This window comes from Corvus kubaryi, unplaced genomic scaffold (assembly GCF_017639235.1).
Source record: "Corvus kubaryi isolate FWS band 111438036 unplaced genomic scaffold, C.kubaryi_AGA036_p1.0 36863, whole genome shotgun sequence".
NCBI classification, from domain to species: domain Eukaryota; kingdom Metazoa; phylum Chordata; class Aves; order Passeriformes; family Corvidae; genus Corvus; species Corvus kubaryi.
The window spans coordinates 36,222-49,988 of NW_024580971.1; the positions used below are offsets into that span (position 1 = coordinate 36,222).

The window sequence follows — 13,767 nt, forward strand, 5'->3', positions numbered from 1 at the left end:
GATGGGATGGGATGGGATGGGATGGGATGGGATGGGATGGGATGGGATGGGTGTCCTACACCCGCTGCCTGTTGGCCAAGCCAGCATTCCCAGCATTCCATGGGTGCTTCCATCCCATCTAGGCTCCTCTGGCGGGTTAGATCAGGACCTGTTCACAAGGTGGGACAGGCTGGAAAGGGCTTGGAGCACCCTGGGATAGTGGAGGTGTCCTTGCCCATGGAAGGGGGTGGGATGGGTGGGAATGGTCCTGCTCAGGGCTAACAGATTCTCCAGATGACCAAAATCCAAACTGGGAGGTGCTGGTCTGTCCATCGCCTGCAGGTCGTGGGACTTGACCTGCTCAAGTCCTTCATCATCAAGGAATCATGGAATGGTTTGGGTGGGAAGGGACCTTACAGCTCATCTTGTTCCAGGGGCAGGGACAACTTCCACTATCCCATGTGGCTCCAAGCCCCCTCCAACCTGGCCTGGGACACTTCCAGGGATCCAGGGGCAGCTGCAGCTTCTCTGGGAATTCCAGTCCAGCCCCTCCCCACCCTCCCAGCTGGGAATTCCTTCCCAAGATCCCACCCCAAGCTCCCCTTTCCCACTGGGAAGCCATTCCCTGTGTCCTGCCCCTCCATGCCTTGTCCCCAGTCCCTCTGCAGCTCTCCTGGAGCCCCTTCAGGCTTGGGAAGGGACTCCAAGCTCTCCCTGGAGCCTTCCCTTCTCCAGGTGAACATTCCCAGCTCTCCCAGCCTGGCTCCAGCACAGAGGGGCTCCAGCCCTGGGAGCAGCTCCGTGGTCTCCTCTGGAGCCGCTCCAGCAGCTCCATGACCGTCCTGTGCCGAGGATCCCAGAGCTGGAGGCAGTGTGACTCTGGCTCAGTCTCAGTCTCCCAGCTGGGTTGGGGACTCCCTTTCCCACAGGAAAGAAGCATTCCAGCACCTTCTTCCAACAGAAACCCAGGCATGGGGATGTGCTGGTGGGATCTGGGCTCCTGCTGTAGTTTTTCCTCTTGGAATTGACCAGTTCCTCCCATTTTTTCACCCCTTTCTCCTCAAAACCAGGGAATTGGTTGTCTTGGCAACATCTCTTGTGCTCCTCAGATCCCCAGCTCTTCCTCCAATGCTCTTTCCCCCCCTGAATTTGGGGTGTTTATCATTATTCCTTTTTTTTTTCTTGGTTCCCAAAACCCTCCGCAGGAATTCTGCCCGGATGGAATTCCATGTCAGCTCTCTGATAACCCCTTTTCCGAGCAGGTTGTCCGAGACCCGACCTGGTTCCCATTGTTTTTGCGTTCCCGGCCGAGGCCGAGGGGATGGGTTGGTTTCCTTTCTCTCAGCCTTTAATTATTCACTGATGGAAATTAAAACCGGAGCCATTCCTTTGTCCCGTTCCCGCAGATGATCCGGCAGTTCTGGAAACAGAAGACCTGGATAGAAAGGCCATGAGATACGGAGCAGGCCTGGAGCCAGACACCATCTCCCTGGCCTCTGTCACCGCTGTCACCACCAATGTCTCCAATAAAAGGTGAGATCCCAGCTGGGATTGTGCCAGTGGGAGGTGAGGACGGACATCCCAAAAATGTCTGATCCCTGACTTGGGGAATGTTGGAAATCATTGTCCCATGGAGCCAGCAGGGTGGTTTTTTTGGAATATCTGTCCTGCAGCAGTGATCACCAAAGTTCTGTGGAGTGTTCCAGGTCCCAGGGTTGAAGGAATGTTGAGGGTGACCCTGCTCTTGTAGTGGCAGAAACTTGGGACAAGGACCTGGAGGGACAGGACACAGGGAATGGCTTCCCACTGCCAGAGGGCAGGGATGGATGGGATATTGGGAAGGAATTGCTCCCTGGGAGGGACTGGGATGGAATTCCCAGAGAAGCAGTGGCTGCCCTGGATCCCTGGGAGTATCCAAGACCAGGTTGGACGGGGTTTGGAGCACCCTGGGATAGTGGAAGGTGTCAGGGTTGGAACTGAATGATCTTTAATGTCCCTTCCTACCCAAACCATTCCATGATTCCATGAATTCCATCCGTGCTTTGACGCAGAGTTTCTTCTGCTCTTCCAAAGGTCCAAGCCTGACATCAGGATGGAGCCAAGTGCCGGGAGGCCCATGGATTACCAGGTCGGTGACACTGCTGTGTCCCCAAGCTCCGCTCAGGGGGTCACAACCCAGGCTTGGGGACACTGTTTGCAGGGACCGAGCTCCTGGTGGGGCTCAACTCACTGGGCTTGGAACCAGGACATCCCAAGAGCTGGAATTTCACTGGTGGAGCCGTAAACGCAGGATTAAGTCATTTACTGGGGTTGGTGTCCAGCATGTGAAGCCCAGAGAGCCCAAATTCAGCCCAAATTCAGCCCAAATTAAGCTCTCTTTGAGGCTGTCCCCAGGGAATTTCTCCTTGGAGCAACCTGGGATAGAAGAAGGTGTCCCTGCCCATGGCAAGGGGTGGAATGGGATGAGCTTTAAGATCCCTCCCAATTCCAATCACTCCATGATCCTGTTGTGTTTTCCAGCAGAAGTGAAGCCAATGGGATGGGTCTCTCTGATCCCACAGCTTGGCTAAATCCATTGGATTTTCCATGTTGTGCAAAACGCCCACACCCTGGGGCTGGAATAACCGGGATTCCTGGGATCTCCTGCATCCCACACCCCACCAGCCCCTCCTCGCCTGTGTCCCAGTGGGAGCAGCAGACCCCATTGCACTGGAAATTCCCCTTGGTCAGAGGTGGAGGGGATGGGTGAAGGCAGCCTGGAGCTGCTCCCGGGACGTGGAAGTTTGGGAATTCCTCTCCCCAGGTCAGTGTCACCATCATCGAGGCCCGGCAGCTCGTGGGGCTCAACATGGACCCTGTGGTGTGCGTGGAGGTGGGGGAGGAGAAGAAATACACGTCCATGAAGGAATCCACCAACTGTCCCTACTACAACGAGGTGGGTCCAGCCCCTCTGCTACTCCCACCCCTCCATCCGGTGATTTCTTTCTTCTCCGTGGTTTTTTGGGTTAAATTCCTGTCGGAATAAGGTGAAATCTCAAACCACACATGAGAAACGAAGCCTTTGCCCTCTGGAAGTTTGTGACCAGTTATTCCCAGGTTTTCCAAGAAATCGGCGCTTCCGTTGGCTCCCCCCACTCATTGGGGGGTCAGTGATCCGTGTGGTCGCACACTCAGCGTTGGGATCACATGGATGCATCCCTGCTGGGCCGTGGGCTGCAGGAGCTCCCCCAGGCATCCGCAGCTTCTCCAGGGCGTTCCCGATCCTGATGGATCCCACCCCTCATGATTCCTCTTTCCCTTCCAGTATTTTGTCTTCGATTTCCACGTCCCCCCCGATGTCATGTTCGACAAGATCATCAAGCTCTCCGTAAGTGACCCCGGTGGCCTTGTCCTTGTCCTTTTTGGGGGGCTTTGGAAGCAAACAACCCATTTTTGGGATGGATTTAAGGTCCTTGATGTGAGATTCCCAACAGGAATTCTCTTCTGCAGACCTCCAGTCTGTTTTTCTGTTCCAACCTTCATTCCTGGCTCCACACAGCTCCCACATTCCCTGTGTCCCTTCATGGGTGGTCTCTGGTATTCCAGAGCTGGATAGAACCAAACTTCGGGATTTGTTTATTCCTGGGGAGAGGAAAGACCTTCCTGAGCCTGCCAGGGAAATTCCTGGAGCATCAGACCTCTTGTGGAAATCCAGGACTGGGAATGCTGAGAGCAAAGCCAAGATTTCAGCCCTCCCAAAACCCAGAAGGTGATGGACAAGATTTGCAGATTCCCTGCCCAATTAGGACATGTTAATTAGGATCATCCGTATCCATCCCATGCACAAACTGGTCGTACAATTTCTCCCAGTTTTCCTCAAATTCTGAGCATCCTAAAGGCTCCTCCATCAGGGAAATATCCAAATGTTTGCTGCCATAGGGGCCGGAAAAGGGATCTTGCTCCAAAGATTAATTTCTTTGCATTTTTTGTTCATTCCAAATATAAACTTCCTGGCAATTCCACTGATCAGGAGCTGCCAACCCCACCAGGCCTCTTGGTGTCCATAGAATCCTCCCCAGACCAAGGAAAACTCCTCAGCTCCTTTTCCATCTGGCACCGAAGAGCTCTGGAAATCGTTTTGTGCCTCCCAGGTCCTGGGAAAATTCCTGGGTGGTTTTCCCCTCTCGATTTCCAGGTGATCCACTCCAAAAACCTCCTGCGGAGCGGGACACTGGTGGGGTCCTTCAAGATGGATGTTGGGACTGTTTACACCCAGCCTGGTATGTGAATGTTGTTTACGACAATTCCCGGGTGTCTGCGCCTGCTCTGTGGAGTAAAATTCCTGGCAAAGGAGCCAGGCAGGCGCTGGTTTCCTTGGAAAATGCTTTCCCAATTTAGTGTAAATGTGCAAGACATCGGTCACCTGGGCTCGCTCGTAGGTCAGGGAAGAGCACTTCTGGAGAAGGCTCCATATACCCCCCTGAATTCATGGAATTCCAGAATAGCTTGGGTGTGATGGGACTTTAAAGATTATTTAATTCCAACCCTGACATGGGCAGGGACACCTCCCGCTATTCCAGGTTGCTCCAAGCCCTGCTCAACCTGGCCTTGGACACTGCCAGGGATGGGGCAGCCACGGCTGCTCCAGGAATTCCATCCCAGCCCCTCTCCAGCATCATAGGGAAGAATTTCTTCCCAATATCCCATCCAGCCCTGCCCTCTCCCAGTTCCCTGTGTCCTGTCCCTCCATGCCTTGTCCCCAGTCCCTCTCCAGCTCTCCTGGAGCCCCTTTAGGCCCCACAAGGGGCTCTGAGCTCTCCCTGGGTCCAGGTCTTCTCCAGCTCTCCCGGGTGTCAGAGATCCCCCTGGATATGCTGGTATCCAGCCCAGCCCCGCCCTGCCAAGGAAGAAGCCCCAGGTGACATTCCCAGGCAGGACATCAACTTCCGGACAGGAAGGTCCAGGACTGGATCCTGCCCTCCATGTCTGGCATTTCATCCAAGCCAGGAAGGCACCTGGAAAAGAGAGGGGAGGTTGATTAGAGCGGCTGATCACCGAGTCCAACCATCCCCAGCACTGCCAAGGCCACCCCTGTCCCACGTCCCCAAGTGCCACATCCATAAGGGTTTGAATCCCTCCAGAATGGGGACTTGAGGCTCTACCTCCCCCAGTTTATCCCATTGTTTCTTTGCCTTCAACACTGGACACATATTCCCAATAAATTTTCCAGGGGTTGTTGGGATCCCTCACACACAGGGCAGGTCCCACTCCATGGAAGGCTGTGTCGTTGTTGGCCGAGTCTAGTTGTGACCAAGGTGTCTTTTGTCCCCTGGGTCGCAGAGCACCAGTTCTACCACAAATGGGCCATCCTGTCCGACCCTGAGGACCTCACGGCCGGCCTCAAGGGCTACCTCAAGTGTGACATCGCCGTGGTGGGCAAAGGGGACAACATCAAGACCCCGCACAAGGCCAACGAGACGGACGAGGATGACATTGAAGGGTGAGGATCTGCCAGGATCCGCTTCTCCTTGACTTCCTTGGGAATGGCTTTCCACCTCTCTTTACCTCGGATGGGATGAGAGGATCCAAACCTGGGGCTGGTGGCGCACAATGAGCCACGAAACCAGAGGGAGCAATCCGGTGCTTTTCCAAGAGAACGCGTGGTCCTGGTGCAATTCCAGGTGATCCCCGGCACAGAGCAGCCATTCCTGGCAGGTCAGACCATCCACTGGTGGTTGAACTCTACAACAACACCAGCCTGGTGTCACCCAGCCACTCTTTACCTGATGCTTCTGATGGGCCCTGGGTGGGAGGATGGGATGGGATGGGATGGGATGGGATGGGATGGGATGGGATGGGATGGGATCTCATCGCCCACTGCCAAGGCAGAGCAAGCACCTGCCTTGGATGAGGTTTGGATCTCTGGATGAGGTTTACCAGGCTGTGTGTGTGGACGGGGCTCCTGGACTGCCCAGAACATCTCAAAGATCATGGAACAAAAATCAGGAGATTTTAGGACTTGATTCCAGCCCCAACATTTTCCAGCTAAATAAACATCTCCATCTCAAATCTGCCTCTCAGGCTCTCCCCACGTGGAGTCATGGAATGGTTTAGGTTGGAAAAGACCTCTGGGATCGAGTCCAACTGTTAACAGTCAGAAACCACCAGCACAGCTTTCCTGACCTGCTGGGGTTTGAGGAGCCACCTCCAGTATGTTGGGCTTCATTCCAGGCTGTAGTGGTGATGTTCTCCTACTTATTCCTAAAATCCTGGAATGGCTTGGGATGGAAGGGATCTTCAAGATCACCTTATTCCAACCCTCCTGCCATGGGCAGGGACACCTTCCAGCAGACATGGGCAACTCCAGAAATTCCTAGAATTCCTCTAGAAATATTTTGTTCTCAGTATTCCCATGGGCTCATCTATTTCTGAAGAGGAATAAAGCCACAAATAAAAAAAAAAAAAAACAACAGATGGAGTTTATTTCTTCCCCAAAATAATCCTCCGAGCCCCTCTTGATAAGGAAAAAATTACTCTTCCAACATACTGTTCACTCCATTTCCATGGAATGGAGTGGAAGTGGACGGAGTCAGTGCTCAGAAAACGGGGCAGCTCCTCTTTGGTCTTTTATGGGATCACAAAGGTTGGAAAAGATCTCTGAGACCATCTCATCCAACCTTTAGTCTTCCCTGACCACCCCACCCCAGCAGCTGTTCCCAACCCTATCCATTGACATTCCAGGAACCTCCTGCTCCCGGACGGGGTCCCCCCGGAGCGGCAGTGGGCTCGGTTCTACATCAAGATCTACCGCGCCGAGGGGCTGCCGCGGATGAACACCAGCATCATGGCCAACGTCAAGAAGGCCCTCATTGGGGAGAACAAGGACCTGGTGGACCCCTACGTACAGGTGGCCTTCGCGGGGCAGAAGGTGAGTGGGGAGGTGCCAGGGTGACCATGGGAGGTGACACCAGCAGGGCCAGCAGGTAGCCACAGATGGTCTCAGTTGTCACCTGGCACCTCAGGATGGGTGTGGTGTCACCTGGCACCTCAGGATGGGTGTGGAGTCACCTTGCTTTCTATGCTTCCCCTCTCCATGATGGGTTTGAGCGCTCTCCAGTTGAGGTAGGGAATTCCTTACTCAGGAGAGGGCAGAATGGATGGAAGGGAGCAGCTCAGGTGGTGAGGGATGGTTTGGGACATCCAACCCTTGTCTGAAATCCATGTCTTTCCACTTCCCAGGGAAAGACATCCATACAGAAGAGCAGCTACGAGCCCCTCTGGAACGAGCAAATCATCTTCACGGAGATGTTCCCCCCGCTGTGCAAACGGATCAAGATCCAGATCCGTGACTCAGACAAGGTCAACGACGTGGCCATCGGGACCCATTTCATCGATCTGAGGAAGATCTCCAACGAAGGGGACAAAGGTAAAGTTGAAGTGGGGGCATTCCTTTGGCAGAGTTCCCAAAGTTTCCCAGACTCCCTCCCACCCCTGGAATTCCCTGGTGCCCATCTGGAGAGACCTCGATGCCCTGAAATGTGAGAGGTTGTTGGCCCAATACTCTAAAACCCGAGATCCGCCACAAGCCTTCAGCCAATTCCTGAAAGCAAAGATACCCCAGAATAATTTGCTTTTCCAAGAATTCCATGGGTGGATGAGCATTTGTCGGGCTCCCCATTCCCACACACACAGGCAAAGATGGGAAACCAAAGGTGGGACTGGAAAGGGACCAATGGGGAGTTCTCCTTCCTCAACTCTCAAAATGGGGAATTGCTCAATGGGAGCCTCATCTCTGCCTTTTGGGCGGGGGGCCCTCCCAGTCTCCATCGCTGCCTTCCCTGCAAAACTTCCCTGAAAAAAAGGAGGCTCCGGGGGGACCCTGTGGCTCTGCACAAGTCCCTGACAGGAGGGGGCAGCCGGGGGGGTTGGGCTCTGCTCGCAGGGAACAGGGACAGGAGAGAGGGAACGGCCTCAGGCTGGGCCAGGGCAGGCTCAGGGTGGACATCAGCAGGAATTTCCCCATGGAAAGGGTGCTCAGGCCTTGGCAGGGGCTGCCCAGGGAGGTTTGGAGTGCCCATCCCTGGAGGTGTCCCAGGAAGGGCTGGAGGTGGCACTCAGTGCTCTGGGCTGGGGACAAGGTTGGCATCAGCCACAGGTTGGACTCGATGATCTGGGAGGGCTTTTCCAACCCAAATGATACTGGGATTCCCTGAAAACTGTCTCCATGGATGGCTGCAACCACACTTCCATGGACACACAAGAACATATCCCAGACTGTGCCACCACACACAGACCAGGAAAGTGATGCCAACCACAAGTGCCAGGACATTCCCTTTTGCCCGTCCATCCCCTTCCCGCCTGCCCATTCCATCCCCACAGGTTTCCTGCCCACCTTTGGCCCTGCCTGGGTGAACATGTACGGCTCCACCCGCAACTACACCCTCATGGACGAGCACCAGGAGCTCAACGAGGGCCTGGGCGAGGGCGTCTCCTTCCGCGCCCGGCTCCTGCTGGGCCTGGCCGTGGAGATCCTGGACACCACCAACCCCGAGATCAACAGCTCCACCGAGGTGCAGGTGGAGCAGGCCACGGCGGTGGCTGACGTAAGTCCCCGTGACCCCACAGCATCCAGGGGGCAGTTTGGGGTCTCAGGAATATTGGATTGTTACCTTCGGCTTCACAAATCGAGGATTTCAAGTGTTGCCCCAGCTGTTCTGGATCTCACAGAGCAATAGAAGTAAATCTTGCAGGATTTCAGGTTTTAGCATCGTTCCAGTGCTCACTTCCCTCGGGAGTGCTGGGAATATCTGAGTGAGATACTTTGGCTCTGGCACAGCTTTCCCAGAGAAGCTGTGGCTGGTCCATCCCTGGAAGTGTCCAAGGCCAGGCTGGACAGGGCATGGAGCAACCTGGGATAGAGGAAGGTGACTCTGCCCATGGAACCAGACGATCTTTAAGGTCCCTTCTCACCCAAACCATTCTGTGATTTCTATCGTCTCCTAAACTTAGGGATGTTTCTCCGTGTGGAAAATACACACAGACGGTGACTCATCCCCTAATTCCAGTTGTCCCACTCTTATCCTGGTGGGTTTCAATCAGGAGCCAATTCCCCCAGCCAGGGGGAATGAAACCACCGGGAAATAAAACCCTTCCAATTCTGTGGGAGCATCCAGGCACCTGGATTTGTGTGGTTTGATCAGTTCCGTTTGGGAGTGAACTCAGGCTTGTATTCCTGAATTTCTCTGAGAGTCCATCCCGGGCACGGGGTGACGGCTCCCAACACAGTTCAAGGTTATCTTTAATTAAAAGATAGTAAAACGAAATCTTTAATTAACCACTCTCTGCAACGAGCCAAGAGATGGGAGACAAGACCCTCCTGGTCCCTTTGGCAGTGGCATCCCGAGGGATGGACGTGTCTCTCCCTCTGGCCCCGACCCTCAGCCCTGGGATCTCTTTCTCCTGCAGAACTGCAGTGGGAAGATGGAGGAATTCTTCCTCTTCGGAGCCTTCCTGGAGGCCACCATGATCGACAGGAAGATTGGGGACAAACCCATCAACTTCGAGGTCACCATAGGTTGGTTGTTCTTTGGGGAGTGTGACGGTTTTGAAAATCAGAATCCAAAGCTGGGAGCGGGGTTTATTCCCGATTTTCCATTCCAACCCCTGCTAGAGCAGGTTTGGGGAGCAGGGAATGGCCCCTCCGTGGGCATGAGGGATGTGGGATCCCACACCCCCTATTTTGTGCCTGCTGGGGTGTGGCCAGTGGAGCTGATCCCTCTCCCATCCTGGCTTTGTGCTCTGGAGAGGCCAGCTCCAGGAGGGAATGTATTCCCAGGGGATTGAGAGGGGACAGGAGCAGGGTATAGACACCTCTCCCTAATTTCTGGCTCCTGGACGTGGCTCCAGGAAGTCAAACGTTCTCTGTGATTCCAGCAGAGAAAACTTCTGCCAGCCTGAATTCAGTCCCAGAGCTGGGAGTTACAACCCTGTGAATCGATTCCATTTTTTTTTTTTCCTTGAGGTAACTATGGCAACCAGGTGGATGGCTCCAGCAAACCCCTCCTGCGGAGGAAGAAAGAGGGAGGGGATGGGGACGAGGAGGAGTCGGAGCTGCTCCAGAATTCCAGTGAGGATGAAGGTGGTGAGGATGGAGAGCTGGTCTCCGTTTCTTCATCCCAGCCCATGAAGCCCCTGGTCACGGACAGGTCAGTGTGTCCACCTGGACACAGACAGGTCAGTGTGTCCACTTGGGCACTGGGTCAGTGTGTCCACCTGGGCACGGACAGGTCAGTGTGTCCACCTGGGCACTGGGTCAGTGTGTCCACCTGGGCACGGACAGGTCAGTGTGTCCACTTGGGCACTGGGTCAGCGTGTCCACCTGGGCACGGACAGGTCAGTGTGTCCACTTGGGCACAGACAGGTGAGTGTGTCCACTTGGGCACCGGGTCAGTGTGTCCACCTGGGCACAGACAGGTCAGTGTGTCCACCTGGGCACTGGGTCAGTGTGTCCACCTGGGCACGGACAGGTCAGTGTGTCCTTCTGGATTTGTGGGGTCAGTGTGTCCACTTGGGCATTGGATCAGCGTGTCTTCCCAGTCACAGACAGGTCAGTGTGTCCATCTGGGCACTGGGTCAGTGTGTCCACCTTGTGTGGCACCTGGGGACGTGGGTCAGTGGTGGCCTTGGCAGTGCCGAGATCCCAGATGGAAAAACTGCTGGAAAAATCTGCCAATGCATCAGGCAGGAGATTGGCATAAAAGACTCAAATCCTCTCCCTGGTGAGATGTGGCTGGGAATGTCTGGATGTGGATACAAAGGACTGGGATAAGGAAGATAATTGGATTTACGATGATAAGATTCGCTTAAAGTGGATTTTAATCAAGTTTTAGCAGTAGATTGGTGTTAATTGAATTAACTGTCTGATTCAATCAGTTGGGAAAGGAGTATCCAGTGAAGTGTCTCCCTGGAATTCCCTCCCTTTTCCCTTGAATATCCAGCACAGATAAAGTCCCCCTGGAATTCCCGCCTCTGTTCCTCGGCTCCTTGTCCATCTGAATCCCAAGGGGAGATGAGAAGCTCCGATGTTTTGGGGCCGCGCCCACCCTGTTTTCCCAAAAATCTCCCGCCTCTGGGAGCCTCCTGCTCCACCACGGGGCTCTGCTGACATCTCCTGGCGGGAATACCCGGGAAGAGCTGGAGCGGGATTTAACTCCTGGTGATTCCAGGTGCAGCAGGATCCACAGTGGCTTTCCAGGGGGTGGATCCCGGCTCATGGCCAGTGCTCCAAAAGTATGGATCACCCTTCCTTTAGCTGTGCCATCACTATTCCAAGGACAGGTTGGGCAGGGGTTGGAGCAACCAGAAGGTTTCAGAATCCCAGAACGGTTTGGGTGGGAAGGGACCTTAACGCTCATCCCATTCCAACCCCAACACATTCCAGTGTCCCAGGTGGCTCCGAGCCCCATCCAACCTGGCCTTGGGCACTTCCAGGGATGGGGCAGCCCCTGGGCACTGCACCCATCCATCCTGGGCCTGGCATTGGGAATGGCCTCGGGAGAAACGGAGCCTCTGTTCTCCAGGATGCATCCGAAGCCACCTCCCTCCCACTCCTGAGCTCCTTTAGTAGCCTTCCCACCACGGCAGTGCCTCCCGGCAGCGGGGGGGGATGGGGGCTGCTCCAGGCCGGGATTGTCACCCCCACAGAGCGTCTCTCCTGCCTCCTCCTGCAGGAATTATTTCCACCTGCCCTACCTGGAGAAGAAGCCCTGCATCTACATCCGGAGCTGGTGGCAGGACCAGCGGCGCCGGCTCTACAACGCCAACATCATGGACAAGATCGCGGACAAGCTGGTCAGGGATGGACAGGGAGGGATGGAGGGACAGAGCTGGGACACGGGGCTGGCACAAGGCACAGCCACATCCAGGCTCCCTGGGTGTCTCTGCACCTTGGCGCAAAGCAGGGACAGGCAGTGCCCGAAAAGGGGGAAGTTCCCAGTGAGGAATCACCAAATTCCAGCAGCTCCTTGAGAATTCTGTGGGTTAGATCCAGGTGTTCCCACAAATGGGAACAGGGGCAGGGAGGCTGGGCTGGAGGGGTGAAGCACTCCTGTGGCAGAGCCAGGGAAGGGAAAGCTCCAGGGAGAGCTCAGAGCCCCCTGCAGGGCCTAAAGGGGCTCCAGGAGAGCTGGAGAGGGACTGGGGACAAGGCCTGGAGGGACAGGACACAGGGAATGGGTACAAACTGGAAAAGGAGATTTAGGCAGGATATTGGGAAGGAATTGTTCCCTGTGAGGGTGGGCAGGTCCTGGCACAGGGTTCCCAGAGAAGCTGTGGCTGCCCCTGGATCCCTGGAAGGTTCCAAGGGACAGGGTTTGGAGCAACCTGGGATAGTGGAAGATGTCCCTGCCCATGGTGGTGGAGTTGGAATTCAATGATTCCTACCCAACCCATTCCATGATTTTATGATTAACAGTCTCAGCTCATTCCCAGGGAACCTTCAGGAGAGCTCTACATTGGCAGGGTCATAGCAGGATCCAGGAAGGGTCCCCCTGGCAGGTCCCTCCAAGAGGGTTTGGATCTCGGCCAGCTCATTCCTGGAGGGCACCGGAGCCATTCCCAGTCCCCAGAGCTGGGTCCCCAAACATGTTCCAGGGAAGCAGCCGGGGTTTCCCTCGGTGTGGGGTTGGATCAGGGGGTCCCCCAGCCCCCCACCCCTCACGCTGTCCCCATTGGTGCTGCAGGAGGAGGGGCTCAATGATGTGCAGGAGATGATCAAGACGGAGAAGCCGCACCCGGAGCGCCGGCTCCGAGGGGTCCTGGAGGAGCTGAGCAGTGGCTGCCTGTGAGTGACACGTGGGAAGGGTGGCACCGTGCGGGTCTCTACTCCCAGTGGATGAGGCTGGGAATATCACCTCTGGGAGTGTCACCTCACCTTGCCTCGTCCTCGGGATGACGGCACAACATTCCGTGACGTCGGCGCGGTGCCGGATCTTTTGCCTCGGGCTGGAGCACGGTGCTGCCATCTGCACCCCAAAGCAAGGCTGAAAACCTCAAACTGCGGCCTCCACGGGCTGCTGGCACCTGGTGGCACCTGGTGGCACCTACTGTCCCTTCCTGACCCTGAGTCCGGGGTGTGAACCAGCCCCTCGGCCACAGTTCTGTTGGAGACTGGAGGGAATGGGAGCGTTTCCCTCCAGGGATGTGGCCAGGCTGGCAGAGACCTCCCTGGGAAGGGCTCCCGTGGGAATCACCCTGCTGGCCTTTTCCCGCAGGCGCTTCCTGACCTTGGCTGACAAGGACCAGCATCATTCGTCCCGCACGAGGCTGGACCGGGAGAGGCTCAAATCCTGCATGCGGGAGCTGGTGAGTGGGATCTGGTCCCTAAAGGGGCTCCAGGAGAGCTGGAGCGGGACTTCGGATGAGGCCTGGAGGGACAGGACACAGGGAATGGCTTCCCAGTGCCAGAGGGCAGGGACGGATGGGATATTGGGAAGGAATTGTTCCCTGTGAGGGTGGGGACGGGTTGTTCAGGAAAGCTTTGGAAGTAGTGGAGGAGGATTCCTGAGCAGGGCTGGAATTTGGTCCATGGACGCGCTGGTTTCCAGTCCCTGTGGGTCGAAGGTTTGGGGTTTAATTCTGAGCAGAGGAGCCCAAAGACCCCTCGGGTCTCACCCACGTCCCAGGTGTCACTTGGGCCTCCGCTGCCTCCCCTCCACCAGACTCTGGAAAGAAATTTGGGAGCACAGAGGAGCTGGAAGGGGGAATTTTGGGAACCCTGAGGAGCAGAGCTGTGCCAGGGACAGAGATTTG

At 55.6% G+C, this 13,767-nt stretch overlaps 1 protein-coding gene across 3 annotated transcripts in view; it reads left to right on the forward strand.

Annotated features, from left to right (window-relative positions):
* Positions 1 to 13,767, forward strand: part of OTOF (otoferlin) — a 71,733-nt gene that overhangs the window by 35,650 nt on the left and 22,316 nt on the right. For all 3 annotated transcript variants that reach the window (XM_042020182.1, XM_042020181.1, XM_042020183.1), the window contains 14 exons: positions 1,386 to 1,512; positions 2,053 to 2,107; positions 2,783 to 2,914; positions 3,284 to 3,346; positions 4,154 to 4,238; positions 5,299 to 5,458; positions 6,700 to 6,886; positions 7,198 to 7,384; positions 8,338 to 8,561; positions 9,424 to 9,532; positions 9,980 to 10,163; positions 11,688 to 11,808; positions 12,699 to 12,799; positions 13,230 to 13,320. In XM_042020182.1, coding sequence (XP_041876116.1) covers positions 1,386 to 1,512; positions 2,053 to 2,107; positions 2,783 to 2,914; positions 3,284 to 3,346; positions 4,154 to 4,238; positions 5,299 to 5,458; positions 6,700 to 6,886; positions 7,198 to 7,384; positions 8,338 to 8,561; positions 9,424 to 9,532; positions 9,980 to 10,163; positions 11,688 to 11,808; positions 12,699 to 12,799; positions 13,230 to 13,320 — 1,826 coding nt within the window. The remainder of the gene's footprint in view (positions 1 to 1,385; positions 1,513 to 2,052; positions 2,108 to 2,782; positions 2,915 to 3,283; positions 3,347 to 4,153; positions 4,239 to 5,298; positions 5,459 to 6,699; positions 6,887 to 7,197; positions 7,385 to 8,337; positions 8,562 to 9,423; positions 9,533 to 9,979; positions 10,164 to 11,687; positions 11,809 to 12,698; positions 12,800 to 13,229; positions 13,321 to 13,767) is intronic.